This window comes from Mycetomoellerius zeteki, unplaced genomic scaffold, assembly GCF_001594055.1.
Source record: "Mycetomoellerius zeteki isolate Tzet28-1 unplaced genomic scaffold, Tzet1.0 scaffold285, whole genome shotgun sequence".
NCBI lineage: Eukaryota > Metazoa > Arthropoda > Insecta > Hymenoptera > Formicidae > Mycetomoellerius > Mycetomoellerius zeteki.
Window position 1 is genome coordinate 730038 of NW_017257266.1, and position 23549 is coordinate 753586.

At 36.4% G+C, this 23549-nt stretch overlaps 1 protein-coding gene across 1 annotated transcript in view; it reads right to left on the bottom strand.

The window, feature by feature from the left end:
- Positions 1-23549, bottom strand: part of LOC108724259 (uncharacterized) — a 76010-nt gene that overhangs the window by 11823 nt on the left and 40638 nt on the right. Inside the window, exon 2 of the mRNA XM_018450545.1 lies at positions 2323-2514. Within this exon, the coding sequence (XP_018306047.1) occupies positions 2323-2514 (192 nt within the window). The remainder of the gene's footprint in view (positions 1-2322; positions 2515-23549) is intronic.

The following is a 23549-nucleotide window of genomic DNA, read 5'->3' on the forward strand; positions in this document are numbered from 1 at the left end:
CACGTTTCAACTGAAAAAGAGACTTTCGGTTAGAGAGAAACGTTTAAAAAAAAAATTGACGAGTGACAAACGGTCGTTACGTGGTGTGCCCTTCTGTCTCGTCTGAGCAGAGCCGCGGAATATCAGTGAAATTGCTAGTATCTCCGCGAAACGGAGCGGCGCTTTCGTATTCGACGAGTTTCTTCTCCGGCTTGAGCGCGCTTTATACGATTGCGGAAACGAGGAGGAAAAGGTAAGAAGCGGATAGAAGATAAGTTATTGCTCGTCGAGGTATGCGGCTACGTATTTCCTTATACTTCCGCCTCGCGCCGGCATCTTCCTCCTCATTCCGGCGTCTATTGTCGGCCAGATTACCCGCTGAAGGGTGTTTATGAACGCCGGCGGTATTGCGTCGTCCGTCTAGATTTAAATCCCATCCATTTGCGGCCGGCAAATCTTATATAATCGCATTCTGCAAAGCATATCGCTCGACCTCACGCTTCATTCGCACGAACGGTGTCTCCACATGTTCTTGTACAATCGCCATCTCGTAGAGTAGGCTACACGACATGTCTCAAAACTGTCAAAAATCGTGATGTCTCGAGGATGATGCCTACTGGTCGTGATGGACGATAAGCGACGAGCGATATTCAATGCAATGAAAGCTTCTGCTTTTTCTCGCGTGACAATGTAAAATCCAGTGTGCAGTAAACATTAACTTTATGAAGCCGATTTTTTGTTATTTTATCGAACTTCTGTTGTCGTTTCTTCTAGCTTTTAATATTGAACCATATAGATATTTTTTAATTAATGTTTATATCGAGGCTTCGTAAAAATCGACAGTCAATGATTGAAAGAAACAATTAGTATATCTAAGACTTTGCACATATTGCTAGAAATATTAGGAACAAGAATAATAATTAAATATTTAGATAGAAAAATTAGGAATAGAAGATAGATCTAATGCACAATAGATACAAATAAAATACAAGATATTTATATATTTTATATTTTATTTGTATTATCTCTTTTTAACTTTTTTATTTTTAGTATTTAAGGATGCATTACATATATTTTTTAACAAAACAAAAATATAGATTTTTCTAAAATGTATTTGTGTGTGAAATGACTTTGAAAGTAATGGAAAGTTTGGTAGCGATTTAGAACTTGGAAAAAATTAGATTCAATAAGAAGTAGACATGTTTTTTTTTTTAAATTAAAGATTCTTTTCATTTATTTAAACTATAAAATTATATTGTTAAATATAAATAATTTTTAACTATTGAACTGTTTTATACATATATATACATACATGTATATACATTTTTACACGGAAAGTTATATAAATTTCCAATCAATTCCAGTCACTTTTTGTAGAACCTATGCATCTTGTATGTCCTGATATTTCTTCTTTTGTGTGCTGAGTCTTGAATATTTTTATTCGAAAAAGTATCAGTCTCAAAACTTATAAATAAATATTTTTTTTTTAATTATCCATTCTGGACCACTCTATATACCTTGCCAAACTTATATCAGTATTGTGTATATAAGTAGATCAAGATAAATGAAACCTTCCATAGAGATGCATATCTTTCCGCGCGAAACTTTGCTCGGAAATATATGATAATTTCACAAATGTATTAGATTATTCAACTGTTATATACAGTTACGTATTTCTCGCGGATTCGGGCAGCGTTCTCTATTCTTATGAATAAGGGGAAACGCTCGCAGACAGTACTTTAAAGTAAAGGGTCAATTCCACGCGTAACTCCCGCGTTCCTGACATTTCTCACAGTCTGGCACCGTCGAGCGTGAAATATTTTCTGCTCGAGAATACGGAAGACGCGTTCGACGGAAAGTGTCTACGCAATCGACTTGTCTCCTCTACCTTTCGTCATATCTCTTGCTTTCTCCATTTCCTCATTATTTCTCATTATCTGATGGAATTACTTGCGAGCGTCTTGCGAGTCCGGCTCATCTCCGCGTAAAGTTTCCATTTCTAGACTTTATCTATTGCGAGCAAGCGAGAAATAACGATCGATCGGCTTTTATGCGATGGCATAAAATGCCATCCGATTTCTTACTCTCGATTTCAAAAGACACTTGGCGCGGAAGAGAGACATACGAGGGGAAAAAATGTGACGTGCAGAGAAAACGGGAAAAGAAGGGTGGATAAAGCGAAGCGGAGGAGTAAGAACAGATTCCGGAAGCTATGCACACAGAGATGGAAGAAGCATAGGATGAAGAGAGCGAGATTGTTGCGAGTCAACCGGAGATCGGCCCCGATCCGACAAGCGGCTCAACAAAAGGACAACTTTGCGCGAGATGATCTTGTTTACGTACCGGGTATCGATTTACCAAGATCGAGGTACTCCCGCACGGACGGGCTCAGGAATCCAGGCGGCACGGCCGGCGCCTCGTTCGTCGGATTGTTTCTCTCGTCCACGGGATCATCGTAGTAATAGTCATCCTCATCGGGATCGAGGGGCTTCGCCCGCTTTGACACTTTGCTGCCCTGAGCGCCACGCACACCGCCTGCAAAAGCGATTTTTAGCTACAAAATACACCCAATAATATACAATATAAATTATAATAATCTTTGTCGAAATGTAAAATAACGAAAGTATAAATAAATGTACAGTAAAAAATAAACGAGAAGATGCACCTCAAAAAGTGAAACATCAGCATGTTGTTTTACGCTAAGAAAAATGATTACCTCTACAGCACAAAAGTTGCAGCAATATTGCAGCGTTATTGCAACGATATTGCTGCATGTTCTATACTGGGTACTTACTCGAATTATTTTCTTCCTTTTAAGTAACAGATTATCTTAAAGAATATTTTCTTCATAATAATCTTAAAATATACTTATTACAAATTAGAAAATCTCATTTATCATATTATCATCTTATTACAAATTAGAAAAACTCATTACTTATGTATAACTTAAAACAAGAATTTATTTTCTTTTAAGGAATATTATAAAATTGATTGAAAGAACGACTTTATATAATAAACAAATTGAATTTGTTTTAATTTAATAGTCTTGATTGAAATATATTAAACTTAAGATTCAGAACATATTTTGAATAAACGTGATGCTTGTGATGAACTTATGATAAATATGCGGTATAAATAATAAATTGTTGAATTAACGAGTTAACAAAAATAATAAAAAAATATTACGAGAAACAAAATTACAATGAAAAGAAGCACAACAAATGAATGTGAATGATAAGCATAAAATTCGGCAAAATCGAAAGGAGAACGAGAATTAATTTAAAATTAGCACATTATACGTTAATCATTTTTACTATTTATTTTTGTGGTTAAGTGAAAAACTTCAAATTTATTTTGCCTATTAAGAAGGATATATTTGGTAGTTTATTTTTTTTTCAATATTTAAACATTCAAGTGTTTCAATTTACGAAAGTTCGAGTTGATTTGTTGTGTCACAAGACGTTAATGGCTCTGTTATCCTTTAATTGCATTGTGCGCGCGCTTTTCTCTCCGTATTAATTCGCATGATTGAAGTGTTGCTTCTACTGTTATTTCCTTCTTGAGTCCAGGTCTCTCCGCGAGAAGAGAAAAAGAAAGTGGGGTCTGAAAGAGAGAGGGAGAGAGAGAGAGAGAGAAAGATGACAGAAACCAACCGTCGTGCCGCCTGGAACCTCCGGGAGTTTTGGTCATTTGAACAATTTGAAATTTAAATCATTTGAGAATGCAGGTCGACCGTCGCGAGGTAGTTCTCGGAGGTAAACAAATTTTTAGTCTCTTTAATTCATGCGGGGGAATGTTTAATCGATGTTGCTCATCGCTGCTGTTTTTCTTGGCAGAAACATGGCTGCTTAATGCCTTACCTCCCTCTTGCTCCTGCACGGTACAGGTGCACAACGGTATTTGCGTTCCAAATGCGCTTTGTCTGAAAGTAGAAGATTCCTCCTGTTGTACGTTCTCGCTGAATATTAGTACGCGGATGGTAATTTTCGCGAAATCTGCGTTGAAATATTTCGTGCTTAAACGACAACGATGGTAGAGAGTACACCTTCGACAAACGTCGAATTTTCCGGCTCCATGTCAAACATTCGGTAACTTTTCAATTTGTCCCATACGAACGCACGCAGTCGCCTGATCGAGAAGCGATAATAGCAGTTTAACGACAGGAACTGGTCGCTGCGAATTGAAAATTAATTAACTCTGAACTTTCGAAGCGTGTTAATTTCATCAAGTGCCAGCCAATGTGCGCGTCGGATCAGCTCGACCGCAGTGTAGTACGCGAATATGTCTTGAATAACGCAGTCGAGTAGCGGTACGCGGTCGGCGGCTGCAAAACTTCGACGTGTCCTTTCGTCCACAGATGTGTATCTCGCGAAAACTTTGCGTCGTCTATGCCGCGTGAATGGACGAAGTTTCGTGTCGATCAACAGACTGGGTCAAGTCTCGACAATCTTGAGTTTGGCTTCTATTGGCTTCTACAAAAGTAGCCGTGGCCTTACGAGCAGTTGCCTTGGCTGCCAACGAGAGTAACACATCCGTGAAGATATTTAACATTAAAACGAATTTCGGAATCACGAACGCAGATCACTCAGTCTTCGATTAAGTTAACGATTGGTCGACGAATTATCATAAAAATCAGAAAGAATGACAAATTTGATTATTCGCTATTTAAACTCGCGAGAGTTAATATCAATATCAAATATTTCGTAAAAAGATGAGAATCTTTTCTACATTTTCATTTTGTTTTGTAATGATTTAGCGCTAATACACTCTAAACTTTCAATAAAAATTTCATTCCAAACAAAAGTAAGTTGCAAAATCACTATTTTAAAAGTGAATTTTCGCTTCTTTGAACTTAATTGGTCTACTCTTATGCAAGAAGTGGATTATTTCAACCGACTTGATCAATCAAAGTGAATAAATTAGGCGAGACGCAGTCATTCTAATTTAAAATGAGGAACGTTTCGCGGAGCTCCTCAACAGATAGCGCGTATTCCCGTAAGAGAAATTCAATGTCTATGTAATATAAAGCTGGGATGGTTGGAATTGTTCGACTAGTTTCATGCCGTATGTAGAATATAGTCTATGTACTTTTTAACGTGTGAAACTTCTTACATAGAAGTTTGTACGTAAGTATATCTCCCTTTTTTAGGGAGAAAATAAATTTTTCATAGTTAAATAAAAATCATTCATTCTCCCCTTGGAGTGATATTATTCGCTCTATTATAATCTCCAAATTTATTCCTTTTTAACAAATTCACTCCAATTATTGAGGATTTTTCACTCCCATCTTGCAGTAAAATTCACTGGCTCAGTTGCCACTAATGCCCGGAGTGAAATCTCAATTCAATGCAGTACAATTTTACTGCTACAGATTTAGAGTGATATACTAATACAATACATTCAAATTTAAATATCGACATAGTTACGTGTCCATTTATAGAAAGCGAGCTCTCATACTCGACAGATGAAAGCTTTTTTAAAAGTTTGATGTTTCGTTAGCGATGAAAATCATTTTATTACGAACTCCAATCGTGTATTTTATTTAAGCCTTTAATGCAACGTCCCTGTCACATAAATGTGACATCCGTATTATTTAATGAATATTATATTTATTCAGTCACCAAGTTCCTTGAAATTGGCACTCTGCTGTAACATTATGAAGAGAAAATCTGCAAGTCATTGCAGTCTTTGAATATGAGATAATTAAATAACAGTATATCACAGTAATTAGACAAGACAAGAAGTCTTTCTCAACGAGTTTTATTCGAGACAACTGATGCGGAATAAATATTATCACTCGATCCTTGATTAAGTTAATCGTCAATCGACGAATTGTCATAGTAAAAATATGAAAGGATAAAAAATGTATTTATGATTTAACGTTGCATTAAACTAGCGAGCGTTATAACGTCAATATTAAATATTTCTCACAAACGTAAGAATCGCTTCCACATCTTCGAACAAGATATCTTTCCTATTTCAACGAGTTTTGTGTAAGCCAAAGAGCAACAACAAAAGGTCTTCTACCTCGTTTATCATCCCGAGTCGAAATTTTAGCCTACTTTCAATCTTTTTCAACCTCAATTAAACCTCATAAATCTGTTTTGATACTTAAACAATCAAATAGGACCTCTTTTAATATTACTTAATCTACAGCTTCTATTTAGAAAACTTCTTTTGAACCTAAAAATAGGAAATTTTCCGATAACTGTCATTTACAGGCTCAACGTAGGAGTTCAATTCATTAGATTAAAACTTATTATAAATCTCTAGAGCCTACATATGTCCTAAAACTAAGGTTCAAAGTTAAGGAGCAAAATTTCAGGATATATCATAGATTTTCATTGATAGGCTTTAAAACAATTCATCGTCCCTCTCATCGTAGTTACATGCAACGCATGAGCGAATTCATGATTAACGCGATAAATTCGACCACGTAATCGCGCTATGAATCCTTAGTAGGGCGTATCATAATCGGGGATAGCGTATGTATCACGCCGGTTTACGAAAGCTCGTCGGAATCCCGCGTTCATCCTGTTTGATGCCTGCCGCGGCGTCCGTGCCGCAGAAGCTAATTAATGGCTCATCGACGAGTAGAACTTTATGCGTCAAAACGCAGCGGTTTAATTCGCGCTCGCGAACAATGCGTTCGTATGCGCGCGGGATTTATGAACGCGACGCTGTATTGTTGATTTTCTTTTTTTTTCGTCCCCCCTCCTTTCTCGCGCATGAATTTTACCGCTGCCGCGCTGGTCGCGCGTGAAATACGATTTTAATGTTACGCGGGATCCCGAAAAATGCTCACTGTAAATACTAAACATCGTAAAATATTTCTGTCCACGCACGAATCGAATGTTGTTTAATGCGCTTCAGTGCGAGATAAAATATTTCTGCTTTTTTTTTTAGGAACAACGCGCCACGTGACGTTAGAGAGTAATGTTTATGATTGAACATTTAATTTAAACGAATAAGTAATTTTTCAATACTTTTTATTTTCCTTTTCCAAACAAGATTTTAAAGAAAACTGTACCTGAGGTGTTCTGATCATCCTACCTACCCATTTAATCGTGATTTTTTATTATCTGGTTAACTTGTGGTTAACTTAACCTTACTTAACTTGATGACAATGTAAAAAATGTGCTTTTCTAGATGAATGATTAGTCACTAAACTAATAGTTTTGTAGCGGTAATTTTAAAAGTTATGTACTACAAAATCATTAATTTAGTAATTAACTATAGAAAAATACAGTTTTTTTACATTACTACAGGGTTAAGCCTAATTTCAAGTTAACCAGGAAATGAAAAATCGTTTAACATTAGTTAAACGTAAAGTTAAACGTCACTCGAAAAATACAATTTCTGCATAATTTAAATGCAGTTCACTTTTCCATTCTTCCATTAGCCATTGTCCAATAACTTTATGGGAACGTCATTGAAATTATTACGATATCTGTGTCAAAGATATTCCAGCCTCTTTGAAGTATCATTACTTCTTCAGCTAGTTTTACAATTTCGCTCGTGTCGTCCGTAGCTTCATTTCGCTGCGTATTTACGTTATGCCGCTCGCAAAAGGTGGATCGAGTTCCGGAGTATAATAAATATTGTCTATCTGTCCGTCTTTCTCTGTTTTCCATTAAAGGAGCAGAGAGGAGCGCGGAAGAAAAAGAGTCTCGCGCGCGACGTAACTATTTTCTGCGTTTCGCTCGACGCGCAAATATCCCAGGGAAACGGCGCTTTAATATCGCACTGCCGCATGAAAATTCACCGAGAACCGACCGGAAGAGAGCGAGAGAGGGAAAACGAGAACAGACACGTCGGTCGGAGAACTGCAAAGAAATTGACAAAAAAAAGGATGAAAAAAAAGAGAAGGCGGCGAAGAATGGGTGGACACGGAGAAACAAAAGTTGAAAAGTATGATCGCGTTTCCCTGCACGTTCCTACGTACTACGTGCGTGCTGCGTGGGAAAGCCGACTACAATTTCGCGGATGTGTGTATCGTTAGCTGGAAAAAGAAGCGTCGATGTACAAACACGATCGCACGCTAATTCTCGTATTTATCCGCATATGACGTCGATTATGCACGCGCGGCATCGAAACGCAGCTCTCTGGCTGGGTGGGAGGTCAAAGGCGGGGATGCACCACGCCTATTATCCGAACATCGTGTTTCCTTGCACGGGGAACCGGCTTAAAGGACGTTAAATATGCATGACGGTGTCGAATTATGTTGACCTCGCGATCTCCGCGCGTTGTATTAGCACATCGGCGAGGATCGGCGTCGATATTCCCGTAACTCTGATGAGCTCGTGCAAAAAGATCCCGCAGGCGATCCCGGATACATAAAGTTACCACAAAACAGGAAATCAGGGAAACGTCAGAAAAATTGAAAACGGTCAAGGAAAAGTTAAGGAATTTTCTGGATAATTAAAATTTCTTAACTTTAAAGAAGTTTACATAATAATATTAACTCGAAATTTTACTCCTACTTTGAACCTTAGTTTTAGGACGTATGTAGACTCTAAAGATTTATAATTAGGACATAGGCTTTAAAGAGATTTATAATAGATTTTAATCTAATGAATTGAACATCTATATAGGTATGTTGAGCCTGTAAATGGCAGTTATCGGAAAATTTCCTATTTTTAGATTCAAAAGAAGTTTTCTAAATAGAAGCTGTAGATTAAGAAATATTAAAAGAGGTCCTATTTGATTGTTCAAGTATCAAAACAGGTTTATAAGGTTTAATTGAGGTTGGAAGAGGTTCAAAGTAGGACTAAAATTTCGACTCGGGAATTTACATTGCTATATTCACAACATTAATAGTAATTTGCATCGTTATGTTAAATTACTCTTAACAAAATATTTAACTATCTTTAAATTAAGACAAAAATTAAGAAATTTCAAAATATTATTAAGAGTCAAGGAAATTAATTAAATTTTGTCTTAAAATCGGAGAAAAGTAACATAATGAGGAATTTGCAATCCTACATGATATATGAAAAAAGATGTTATTCCCGGTACATGATTCCGTCATTACGCGATTCGAAAGATCGATTGTGCGACGAAAATCGCAAACGTAAAAGCGATCCGTAATTTTTGAAATAAACGATGGATTTCGGATTTTCCTGAATTTATGAGATGGTGATGCGCGCCGCGTTTCCCCTGATATCGAATGATAAAATACGGGCGCTCGTGCAAGTATCGAACCGCGGGATCAAATAACATTTGTTATATTAAATGCCACGGACAAACAGGTGTAATTATTCGGCCGGTCTGGCCGAATGCCGAATAATTATCAAATGCGTATCTGCGGCAAAAGTAGGTATTAAGCGAACTAAATTATCGCGACAGAGGTGTGTAATAACGCATGGCTGCGTGAACGTTGCAAATCGATTCACTATCCTGCCCCGAGGACGGAGCAAATCAATAAATTAAAAACAAAAAGAGAGAACGACAGAGAGAGAGAGAGAGTTTCTATTTTCGAAAGACAAATCGGGATGTGATGCCGCTGCTGTGCCACAGCGATCCAGGCCAGCTGTCTGCGTGTGATAATTAACTATCGATCGTGCCGCTTCTCCATTAGCCGCTGCATTTTCGGTGGCCTAATTATTCTCTTGTTCATTCTCTCGCGCTGGAGAAAACGCCGCGATCGATGTGTTTAAAAATGGAGAGATAATCACTGATGTGTGTAAAGTTCCAAGTTCACTCGTTTTCTACGACTCTGCAAGAATCATCAGACAAATTGCGAGAAACTGCGAGAAATTGACTATCGCGATTATTGATTATTGCGAAACCAGAATTGTTTTATTCACGAAATTTTTCATAAATATGGAAAATGATTGGAATTTCGATTAGCATCAGAGAAAGAATTTTCAATCGAAAATGTTATAAAAATATTATATGTGCACAAAACTTCGCGTTGCGGTTGGGACATTTTAAAATCTTTTGAAGTTTCGATAATCAATGAAATATCTTCGTACATCAGGATGAATCAAAGACAAAATGGACATTCTAGGCTAAAAATTCAGAAACACTTTTTCAAAATTGACATTTGTGGGATTATTCATTTAACAATAAGTAACAATGTGTTTTTTATCAATAATTCTTTAGATCCAACTGTTATTGAATCTAAAGAATTATTGTTAAAAAAACACATTATTATATATATAGGAATATTTGAGAAAGTAATCCCATAAATATCAATTTTTTAAAAATATTTTTAAACTTTTGACCTGGAGTACATTTTACGTTCTAAAAATTTTTGCATGTTGTAAAACGATATATCGAAGTCAGATATATCGATAATATAAAAATCTTTATAATTCGTAATTACATTAAATTATATTAAATGAATGTATAACGTGCAATTATATATTGTTTGCGATATCCTTAGCGATTTATGTAATTCCGCGATCATCGAGCGTTATATTATCATTAGCGAACTGTCGCCAATTATATATAATTGAATCAATTAAAATTAACAAATAAAATTAATTATTGCATGAAGCAGCTTAATACTTTCTCAAAATTACAAACATGTTATTCAAATCGAAGGGCCGAATTTTAGTCGTTCTTTACATAGCGTATCGTATGGATGAAAAATCGAGAAAAATCGTAATCATAAAAATACACATCGCAGTACCTCCGACACAGCGGTGGCGGATGCGAAAGAGGGATGAAACCGCAGGCACGATAACGCCATGGATAAATCGCAGTAAATATGATACCGCGGTAAACAGTAAGCGGTGGTAAACCCGCAAAGGAAATACGAGGAGACGGATACCCGGATACCGTGGATATAAAGGAAGTAAGGGGGAAGGTAATGCTCGTTTAACCGATAGTCATGCCACCGACGTGTTCGTCTGCCCTTTCGGGTCTCTTTAAATATCCTCTCAAAGTATATTGACGTGCGAGAGAAGGTGAGACTTCCATCCCGATCTCTCGGTGTTGCGATCGAACCACGAACGGTGCGCCGTGAAATTTCGTATCCCAACCAGAGACGTGTTCTGATTCCCACTCGGATGCTCCTCGGGTGTCATGTCATCCTTGTTTAACGTTCGGTAAACAACAAGAATGATATGATATCCGAGGAGCACCCAAGTGAAAATCCGAATATCATACCTCTGGAGGTCGATGTGTTTCTTGAAATGAGGTAAACATTACGAAAGTGAACAAATTCATTAGATGTTGGCCAATGAAATTATAAATATTCTAGTAAATTTGCTCACTTTTTTGTAATTTTTACTTCATTTCAAGATACACAATCGATCCTCTCTGATCATAGTGGAAGAAATCTAGAGGTTTGTTCGCGTCGCATGCTTCAACATGTTCCTAGCATATCTCTTACTCTCTTCAACGCGCTTGATAGAGTGAGTAGGAGCTATGATAGGAGCATGTTGGAACTTGCGATGCGAACAAACCTCAAGTGTGCTCGTTCTTGAGACGAATTTCGTACAATTCTGCGTAATGCCAGATGCGGCCATATTCAAATAAACATATTTAGACTACACTGCTAAAAAGCATTGAAACCCGTTGTAGTTCCCAGAACTTAGACTCAATTGATAATGTAAGCATATAATTGAATAAAAACACAAACACAGGTAAGAGGTAAAAGCATAATAATGTGATGCTAATTCAAATTATCGCGGTAAGATGGTATCTGGCATACAATTCTCATTGACTAATTAAAAACATGTGTGCATCATAAGCACATTGGTTTCTTCCACCATGGCACTGATCGAGATGACGATCTCGCGGATATCATCCAAAGGCGTCCGCAACGTCGGGCACAACTTCCTCGCTGACTCTGCTAAAAGACGTCACCCCGGAAACGAGACACCGTGGAAAGTGGGGTCTGCCTGGTATGCGAGGAAATTCACGGGACAGTCGGAGAACGATGAGCTCGAGGAGGAAGGTAGCTTGAGGAGCGTCTCTTTCTCTCTTTTCTAACTACGAGAGCGAACCGGAGCGACGTACAGCCCAGCGATAAGGGATGAGAAGAGAAAATAGAGCGGGAAAGAAGGTGAGAGAAAGAGTGAGGTCGTCGCGCGGTGTTTACGACGACGAGGAAGAAGAACCTTTTCGCCATGGTCGTTTAGAAGGAGGGCCTTTTAACGGCGTAAAAAACGATCCGCTGCCTTTGTGCTCTCTCGCCTCATCCACCAGCTATCGAGCCATTTAACTGTGTGCGTCTGTGCATCCTGCGCCTCCACCCCTTATCATCCCCTCGTTTGACTACCCTCCTTTTCCGCGCCTCTGTCGTTCTCCGTGTATCTGACTCTTGCGAGCTTCATATTTCTTCAGCGTCACTTTCGGTACCATTCGTACCTCGAAATTAATGTTTCCGTAGACAAGCTTTGCTTCATTATCAACTTTCTAACGGATGTTTATTGTTCGTAAGCTTTAATTATTATACTGATGATTCCTGGAATCGTTAATAAAAGTTTACTCTCTACTCTCTAAGGTGTTTTGACTGAAACCTCACTCTAAAATTGAGCCAGTCTTAAAAAAGATGGCTTAATTTTCAATCTTTAAGAGTGATTTAAGTGAAATTTTTCATTCCTTAGAGTTAGACTTACTCTAAAAGTTTTTTTAGAGTACGCGTAGAGTACCCATTAGATCTATTTTTGATAATTTTAAAACTTTCATATTCTTCGGTTTCGAACTCGACCACGATCCCAATCATGATGTAAGAAGACAAGGTGTACCATTCGCGAGGATACGCAGTAGGAGAGTGAATTTTGGGCCAAAATTTGATTGGCTATTCCAATATACCAGCACTATTATACGTAGGAAAGTGCATAGAGGGCAAAATTTGATTGGTTGTTTCCAGTATTGCTATCGCCAGTATTATTATGCGCAATGGTACACCTTATATTCTTACATCATGATCCCAATCATGACTCGTTTTTTTGCGCATGCGCATACGTAACACCGCAAGATTTCGCGTCAAAGGGCACGTAATTACGTATCTATCTGTTGTACCAACATCCCCCTAGCATGCCGTTAACCGGTATGACAGGGGTATCGCAGTCGAGGGTTGTGCTGCGCGCGATCGAAGTTACGATTCTCGTGTTCACGATGAAATTTCAGACTAGGGGCGGCTGGTGGGGTTGACGAGGGTGTCGACGCGCAAAAGGAGAAAAGCGAGAGAGAGAGAGAGGGGGGGGGAGTTGTGCAGGAGATGGAAACATAGACGAAACAAGCGGACGATGCTTCAGGGCTAAAACGCCGGCAGAAGTGGATGGAGGTGGGCAAACAGGAGGATGAGGAGGTGAGTGGTGGTGTGGGAGGGGATTTCGTTAAATAATTAATCGATCCGAACCACCCGACTGCCGAGAATTCCTTCCTTTTCCTGGTTCCGCATAAACGATGCATTTTCTGAGGTTTTCCAGCCGAGCGAGATGACGAAGTCGAAATAGCTTTTTCGCATCGAATACGACGAATGCGTTTTTTTCTCGCGGAGACAAAATATAATAGAGGAAAGTAACGACCAAAGAATAAAATCTTTAGCTACCTTGGACTAAACTTTCAGATTCTCGCTTGGATCTTTTTATCGTTAAATATGTTGGATGTCTTTCGGATGCAGCAATGTGAATTTTAATCTCTTGCGTCATTAAGACATTCCCTTTCTTTCTTCGTGTATTTTTGAATTTTTGTCATTAAACTTTAGATCTTTCGGACGAGTAAATCATCGTGATTACAGCCTGAATCTTTCCGATTTTTCTCTCTCCCGCGTTGCGTAATTTCGCTCGGGACGGACAGCTGACGGTTTACGGTGTATGATGAAGCATAATGATAGCGTCATTATTATTAAATGTGTAATGACATTTATGGACACGCCTGCGGGAAGAAAAAATCGTTTAACCATGGGATGAGCGCACCGAGCGATCTGATATTAATGACCTCCATATTTTGGACTCATTAATCTCCCTAAAATACATGGTTAGCCGGTAGCATAATATGACCGAACCGCATTAACTTGCATGTACAAGCGTATCGTGAATAACGTACTAGGCACGTTCCGTAGTCTGTGTCGACATTCATTGCGTACGCGGTCTCTCTCTCTCTCTCTCTCTCTCTCTCTCTCTCTCTCTCTCTCTTTCATTAGGAGTTATTACAATATTTTAATTTTTAATCGCCGCTGTGTATTATGCGCCGTATAATTAATCGCCAGCAGGCATGAATAAGTGAGGCACGCGCTGCATTTGTAAAGCGAATGAACTCCGCATGCTCCGTGGTAATCGCTGCTTCGAATTGGCAAGCGAAAATTGCCATTTATTGTATGCAGCACCTTTCTCTAAAAATCTTGCGTGAATATACCTAAAAGCGTCGGCGTTATGTCTGGCATAATTTCGGTCATTATTTCACGACAGTAATATCCGAGATTTTACATCTTTTGTGTGTATACACGTATCGCTTTGCGTAATCCTTACTTATACAGAAGCTACAACTTACCGCATTAATACCGAGAGAAATATGAGTTTGTGTACTTTTTAAAAAATCCCCGGCTGGTATCTGCGGCTTGAGACTATAAATTATCATTAATAAATAGAACCTAATGACACTTATCCTGCACATTATTAAAAGAAATTATATAATACAAAACTAATAGTATTTTATATTTTTTCTAATGATTAGATACTGAGGGAAAGTGGGGAAAACACGGGGTAAACGCGAACGATACTGTTGCAATATATTAGAATAGTGATAATCTCTCATTTCTCATACCCAGTGTCTGATCACACTTAGTGCCATATTATAACTCGCTACCATTGAACGTACACTCTGTTTAAGATAAATACCATATTTTCGATTATTTTGATGTAGGGAAGAATAGGGACGAATTGCGAATATTAGGGAAAAATTAAATAAACCCATATAGGGTTTTACAATCGGCCTAATGTTTGGCCATTACTAGTAGCCACAGTTCAAGTATTGAAGCAGTACTGGTAAAATATTGGCCCAATCTGGTTAAGTATACTAAATGATAATTTGAGCCCAGTACTGGCTGACAAAACCTTGGCCATCATTTATCTGCCAGCTATTGGGCCAGTGATGGTCCAGTACTAGCTAAGAGAACTTTGACCATCATTTGACAGTCGTAGGGTTGGCTAAACGTTGGTTCCGTTGTAGCTGGCGATCCCTACATGAAAAACCGATGATTATTCATCAATTGTAAAAGTCTTCATTTAAAGGATGTGGCTTTAAACTATAATATATTTTAAACAAATAACAAAACCGATTAGTCATTGCTCTGCGTGGCAGCAGGTAATTTCGAACGGCAATGGTTTTGTCTTTTAATTAAAATTATAATTTATATGGAGAGAGATAATGTATGAATGTTAATTATGAATGTACTTTAAAGCCAATTAAATGGAGTATTTTTTGAAAAAAAAAAAAACTATTTTAATTAATAAATAATTGTTAGTTTTATTTAACTTTTCCCTTCGATGTTTGCAGTTCCTTCACTCTCTCCTACTTGCACGATGGTCAATAAGTAAATCTCTGCTTCCATTTTCATATTTAAGCCAGGCTCGTAAGTGCTTCCGTTGCGTTTTTGAAATTAGCACATTTTAGTCCACAAATCCTGGTGTCCGCGCGAATTTAACATTTTTGTCAGAAACGTCTCGATCTCCGGTTTTCCGAGAGGGACACATCCAAAGAGCGACGCGGACGGCAAAAACGTACATGTCGACTAAACATGACAAGGTGGAAGCCTTGTCGGGCGCAGGGACGCTACGAAAGTTCCACTAATTATTCTACAAAAGAAAATAGTGACGAGATCGCTCGGAGTCGGAGTTTCAAAGTTACGTCAATTCAATGATTTCGAACTTAACTCGCTCATAGGAACGCGGACGCGCTACTTTCCGCGGTGGAAAAAGTTTCCTTCGGCTCTGTCATAATCAGCGAAATTTCCATAAAGAAAATAACGGATGTTATAATGTGCAGGATTCTTTGAACACTTTCGTACGTTCGTCAGATAACAAGGACAACGCTTATCTTTAAGAAACTTTCCGCAAAATTTATCTTTTACTGCTTTTTTTATTTCGTAACGATCACGAGAAAAAATTTATTAAAAATTTCACTGATTCAGCAAACTGCTGTAATATATGGACAGCCAATTTTCTATGTTAAAGTAACAAAGTTGTACATCTGAATAAAATTAGCGATTATACACAGAAAAAAAATTGCAGATTTTAAATAAATATTTACTCCAATATATATAGTACTAACGAAATATTTACTAAATGTAAACATATATTTATTCGGTTTAAACATAACTGTTTTATTTTGAATAAATATTCATGTACTATAAATAAATATTTCGTTAATACTATTGATTGTTAATACTATTGATCATTAATACTATATATATATTGGAGTACATATTTATTTAAAATTTGCAAATTTTTTTTCAATGTAGGTAATCGTATTTGTTGCACAGCAAATAGCACAGCAAATTTATTACTACAGCAAAGATAACTTTCTGTGAAAATCAATCCAATATATATAGATCAAAATTTGTTTTAAGAAAACATGCTAGCTAAGATGGCGCGTATTTTTGCTGCTGTAATGAAAAAAACTTGTCACATTAGCAATTTTCATTGCAGCAAAAAATGAACTGAATTAGCACACTGATAATTATAGACATAATTTCTTTGTTGAATCATCAAATCTTCTTAGTTATAGATGTTAAACTCGCTCAGCAAGTTATAGCCTTGCTGAACCATCCAATCTATTTTTTTCCGTGATTATTTATTCGAAATCATATCATTCAGTAATTCCTACTTGGATTTTGTTTCTGCATAATTGCTCGTTTTTAAACTAAAATGATTACGAATATAGATGCGATTATTCATTTTTGAAGTCCAGGGATTAGATATGACTAATAGTTTTCAATTTTCTAAATAAATTTTTTTATTTAAAAAATGATGATACTCTTTAATAATTTCACTTCAAAACGTGATTTTTTGCGCGATGAAGTACCAAGTAAAAAGTCTCGTTCCTCATAAACTCGCACATAATTTTTGTCGTAAGAGATTAACGTTCGGAATGAATTTTGTAACAGCCGTCTCTCTCGTTTCTTGTCGGTCAGTTAAAAGCCAAGGGATTAGATCTTCGTTTAACGATGTCTCTAAACGTTTCTGCAAAACGGCAATTTTTAATGAAAATCGACTTGATTATTATTATAATAAAGAGGATGTGTTACCAAAATAAATTTTAAAATTAAATAAAATTTCAAAACATTTATTACTCATTACTATTTATTTTTTTCTTATGTAGTCTGATTATTTTCTGATTTGTCGAAGATGACAGATGGAAGAAATTCGTTGCATTTTATACTTTGATTTAATTCTCAGATACAATCTCAGATTGTATTCTCAGAAGAAATTTGTCATTATATTAATAGCCATTATTATTAATTTACTAAATTAATAAATTCTCCGTCGACAACTGAAATCTTCAAAGGCATCATCGATATTTTGATTGTGAATAGATAAATTTGTAAAAAAATAAGTGAAACACAATTCAACTTGTATGATGATAAAAACTCGTTATTAAAGTTTTAACAAATATATCAGAAATTTTTTCAAACTTTTATATAAAATCCGGAATAATAAAAAAATATTGTTTCTCAAAAATATTCCTGTTGCTGACAGAAGAGTTAAATTTTCATGTTGCCAAGGAGAATTAAAAATCTAGTCAGTCTATTCGGCACACTCGAATAGAACTCACATCTATTGTCGCCAATCGTTTTTGTACTTTTCTTTTCAGCTCTTAAGTTTTTATTAAGAATACTAGTAACGCTTTTCTCTAATTTTTTTAATCATATAATAGTCAAGATTGGAACTACAAGATACGATGTCATGACAGCGCAAGAGAGCTAGCTTTTTAACAAGTCCACTAAGTTAAGTTAAAGTCGGCGGAAGTTAGCCAGTATGCGAGTTTTTAATTTAAAATCCGTTCTACCCTTTGGACCGATTCATCTACCGTTACTCTCCATCACATGTTTAATTTGCGGTTATTTCCATGGAAATACAACGAAGCTCCGCGAGTGCATGCAGTGCGCGAGTGAGCGGAAAGAGAGATAACGGAAAGAGAGAATGTGCTGTTTTTTTTTATATAGAAATCAATAAGGCTGAATTTGTATTTAAAAAAAGAAAGGAAACGGGGGTGGAGACGTACACACGTTTACGCGTGCACACGGGCGAAGGCAAAAGTGACACGACGTGCGAAAATAAACGAAACTAGGAGTTTGATTTACATTGACAGTGACGAGTCATCTCGTCGTGCACAGTAACGTTTTGCACAAAGCCTCTCATGGCGTCAATGTTCCCTTTTTAACGAACTCGCTCGGTGAATTCAACCCATTTCTCATCGCTTAGAACGAAGTCGATAACGCGGTCTCATTGTTAGGTAAATTTTCGGCGCATAGAAATCAATGATCTACTTGTGAGCATTATTTAGAAATCGAATCCCTTGAAAAACACCGAAGGTGAAAGTGAAATACGTCAAAATTGCAATATTCGTTGAAATAATCGATGAACATGATAGAGACCCTCTAAGAGTCTAGACACAACTTTGTCAAAATCATGTTTGAGAGTAGGATATGCATTTACTTTTTTTCTGTTTCTTTCTCTCTCTTAGGAAATTTAATAAAACATGGCGAACTAATCAAAATTGGCTATCTCATATCTAGACTTTTATTAGACAGTCTTTAAACATGATTTCTTGCGACTTACTCGCGTTATGACATTACTGAAATTTTTATGATTATAAAGACAACCGATTCAGACAGTCTGTGATAGCGAAACCGTATTAATGTTTATTTCAGACTGATTAGATCGTAAACGTTTGCCAATTACGTGCCAATAAAAGTCGTATCCTACTCTCTAAATCTGAATCAGTGGATAATCACTGATATCAGTGCCAAGTATGCCAGTGGTAATCAGTGAATGAAATGTGAGATCCCTAACCTAGCTGATCTTTATTATGTGACCTAACCTTGTTTTAGTGCACAAATTCAATGAATATGGTATTGAAAGATTGAAATTAACATGCAGATATCAGTATTTTAATTATATAATGCTCAAACATTCTTCCTTTTTTAATTGAACTTCACTGTTTATCAGTGCCTAGTATGCTACTGGGTAATTAGTGACTATCCACTAATTCAGATTTAGAGAGTATTATATAAAGCAGATTACATCTCGATGCGGCGCTCTTAAACAGCATTAACAGAGATCTTTTCATAATGACGAGCGTTATCCGGGTGCGTTATGCGAATTGCAGACACCGGTTGTTTAGTTTCGCAAGAGTATTGCTGCTCGATCCGGCATCATTAAAAGCACGAACGTTTAGGTACATCCTCTTCAGCGTGGCGTCACGCCATAGACGGACGTGCTACGAATTTTTTATGTCAGTTGTGGCTGCAATAAACGGCAACGAATCTAAACGGTAGCAAGAAAGATTAAATTTTAATAGTAATTTTTGAACATTTTTAATAGCAAAAATAAGTGCACTTAAAAAATATCACCATATAGTTAAATCCATCGATATTTTTTAATTATAGATAATTGCAATATTTTGTATCTATATAATCTTCATCGTATTAATGTTAATATTAACACCAACATGGCGTGGATTTATAATGTGTGTCAACACCATCATAGTAATGAATTTAAAGTCTATGGTGTTAATATATGAATAAATTCATATTGATAGTTTTCAGCTAAAAATAATTTTTTATAACATTGGAGAACAATTTACTGATAATTTACAAAAATTGTAAGCCAATTACGACAAATTTGACTTTTTGATTTTTTGATGATATAAGGGTTATTCTTTTTCAAATATAATTTGTTTCACTCCAATTTATTGCATGAACCAGTTCAGGTTGCGTAGACCAGTTCAGAACTTTCTTCGAAAAAGAACAGGCCTCATGTTAACGTTTAAACTTTAGGCGGAATAGACTCAGTTTCTGCATGTAGTTCTATTTCAATCTTGGCGCGAAATTAAAGTACAAGATTAAGTACGGTACGCTGTGGTAATCGCGTACGGTAACGTTCTTTGAAATAATTACTTTAGTAAGTCGCCACTTCTCATATAAAAAATTAGAGTCATGTCCTGAAAGATGTTCCAACAGTTAATTTTGCGACACTCAGAACATCGATTACGAGACATCGATTATTAGAAACGTCACCAGTCTCTTCACGTACGTCGCACACCTCGCGCGACGATTGCGTGAGCTCTCGATGTTGCGTTTGCAGGCCAAGCGTGACCTCGCGCTCAATCGCGAACCAAACGGACGGAGAATTCGAATTGAGAAGTGAACTGCGGTCTTAGGACCTTGGTATCTTGGAACAGTTCGAGTCTCTGATCTCAATCTCTCAACCTCGCGATCGGAACGACGATGATTCGGCACGCGCCGCGGCCGCGCCGCGACGGTCCATCAATTCCGCGCTGCGTCATCTTTTTAAAGAGCGTCTCGCATGCGAAAAGGCAGACGAAAAGAAAACGAAAATGAACGTCGGTGCCTGATCTCGGGGCGACTACCGCTACTTCGGGCGCCGCGAAAATGAGGCAACGAAGATTTATCCTCGGATAATCGCCCGAGATAAATCTTCCGCAGTCAGACCCCGTGATAGATGGTGTTCCTGTAACGAGTTCGCGCTTGTAATGCGACCGGCAGCGCGATGTATTACCGAAGTTCTTTTGCGATGGATCGCGAATCCGTTGTCTCTTTTTATATTTTTCAGCAAAAATTAATTGATTCGCGTTACGCATCATCGTTTTCTCGCAAGCTCCCCGTGACTAGCAGAAATACGCCAGTTGCTTAACGTCTATTCTGTGCGAACCGTATAAAATTTATTTCAATCTCAATTCTACATACTTCTTATCAGGGTTGTTATGTTTAAAACATTTGTATTTAAAACAAATGTTTAAAATATGTTTTATACACTGTACTGTTTTAAACAAACATATGTTTTGAACAGATTTTAAACATGTTTAAAACAAGTGTTTAAATCGTGTTTTTTAAAAGGAAAATAAGGAAATACGAATTTTAGGCTAATAATATCTTTATACATTTATATATAATAATATACTTTTTTTTTTATATAATGTAAGCATGAACATATTTATATATATTAAATAACATTGAACCATGAGAATTTCAAACTAAATATTAATGATAAGGCCATTACGGTCTAGCGGGGAACTTGGATGCTTCTAATAATTCTAATATAATTAACATGTGAATTTATATACTGCGAATGTAGATTTTTATGCGTGCCGAAAATCCTTCAGACTTACAACGCAAAACTACCGCAGTAATATCACGAGTTAAATTGACAAACAATCTAACCATTTTTGATGCATATATAACGTCGGTACATAAATTCACACGTTAATTATATTAGAAGTATCCAAGATCCCCGCTAGACCGTAATGGCCTTATCATAAATATTTATATATTTTTAATATATTATATATATATATATACTTTCTTTCTCTGTTAATCTGTTACATAAAAACAAAAATTGAATAAAATTAAAAACCCAAAATCTTGATTTAAAAACTAATTTGGCAATAGTTTATATTTATTTTTGACTTATTCTGAATTTTTAGAATTTAAACTTTTCATAATAGATACCAACTTTGATGCTTTTTCTATTCCTAGTCTATTGCGTACTTTACTGTGTATAAACTATTATATCACCGAATTCACCGATGATTATTAAAACGGTCGAAAGCATTTTAACTATTAACAAAGGGGTCGCTGGAAACACTAAAAACTGTGAAAATCCGGTCACAATCGAAAAATATCTCATTCTTAAGATCTTAAGATGATCTTGAAATTAATTAAAATAAGAATAACCTATAAATATCAGATGTTTTAATAATGTAAATAATTAAATAAATGTAAATAAAATGTAAATAAAATTAAATAAGTAGTTTAACTAAAATTAAACATATTTTAAACAATATTTAAAAAAACATGTTTTAAACTGTTTTAAACATGTTTTAAACATGTTTTTTTTAAATATTGTTTAAAACATGTTTAAAACATTAAAAACATATTTTGAATAAAAAAAACACAATGTTTTGTTCTTTTTAAAAAAAACATGATTTCTATCAACCCTGCTACTTATCCTATTTTAACGAAGTATTTAAATTTTTTTAAATAATAACTTATTTTTTGTGCAGTTTACATCTGTTGTTTTCAGTTAATTATAGTTTGATGCTTTTTCTTCAGAGACCATCCTTCTTAAAAAGAAAAAAAGAAAAAAAAACTAATTTTTCACAAACTGCGTAATTTACAGGAAATATTACTTTATATCCGGAGGATTAAATTCGCGTCTACTGTGCGCCGGTTTCCATAGAATGTCTAGATCAAGAACTCGCCCAGCGCTTCGGGGGGAACGCGCGTAAGCTCACAGAACACTTATTCGTCCTGACAGTTTCCTTCTTACGTCAGCGTGCTCGAGAGAAGAGTTCAAGGATCAAATACTCACGCGCGTCCTTCTTGGCGCCTTCACGGACCTTTTTTAACGAGAGCTTCGCGACGTAGAAAGCAGAGAGGATAACGGGGTAACGGTGCAAGGAGAAAAGCAAGTAAGACGTATTAGACGCGATATGCGAGAAACCGATATCTCAGTGCCATTTTATAAATACGATAGAGTACCGAATCCAGATATTATCGACTTTCCTCGGTGTATCGTGTGCCGAGGTTGCACGAGTTTGTGGAACGTCAAATGTGTTCTTTCTCGGTGATGCGAGATTCATGTATGGTTCATAACTTGTTCCAGCTGATTTTGATATTTTTAGCTGATATAAATGTACATGGAAAGAATAATCTTGCTGAAGTATTTAAAACTATAGGTAGAGTTCTAAAAATAAGTTTGTTTGAAAATTAAAATAATCATTTACACCGAGAAAAAAATATTTGATTGAATTAATTGAAATTCTGGTTGGAAATGTGGACGTATCAAAATTTTCTGATTAAATCTACTAAAATTTTAGTTGAGATAACCGAAATTTTTATTGATATAATTAAAATCTTTTGGTTCGTCCACACACACACACTTCCAACTATATAGATATTTTTCTCAGTGTAAGGTGCTCAAACTAGAATGTCTGGAATGTCAAAATTTTTTGCTCATCAATCACCATTTGAGTTTCCTAAGTACATAATTGTTTTGATAGTTCAACAAAATTATTTTCAGATCTGTATGTACCTAAATTTTTAGATACTTCAGCAAAATCGTTCTTTCCGTGCACGTGACAAAAGCATGATATTGTGTTTCAGAACACCTAAAATGGATATCTATTAATTAAAGGTTGATTTTTTCTCTGACAATGAAGAAAGTTCGCACGATTGTTATAATTCTCAAGGGACTGAGTTCGATTTGATTCCCAATCGCATTGCGGAGTCAGCTTCACGTGTCTGTCACCCTACGCGCGAACATGAACTGGAGGACGCGATGTGACGTCGCAACGCAGCGCGATTTCTCTGTGGGAGCAACCGAGGCGGTGTGCCGCAGCATAGGGAAACAGTAATCATGGAG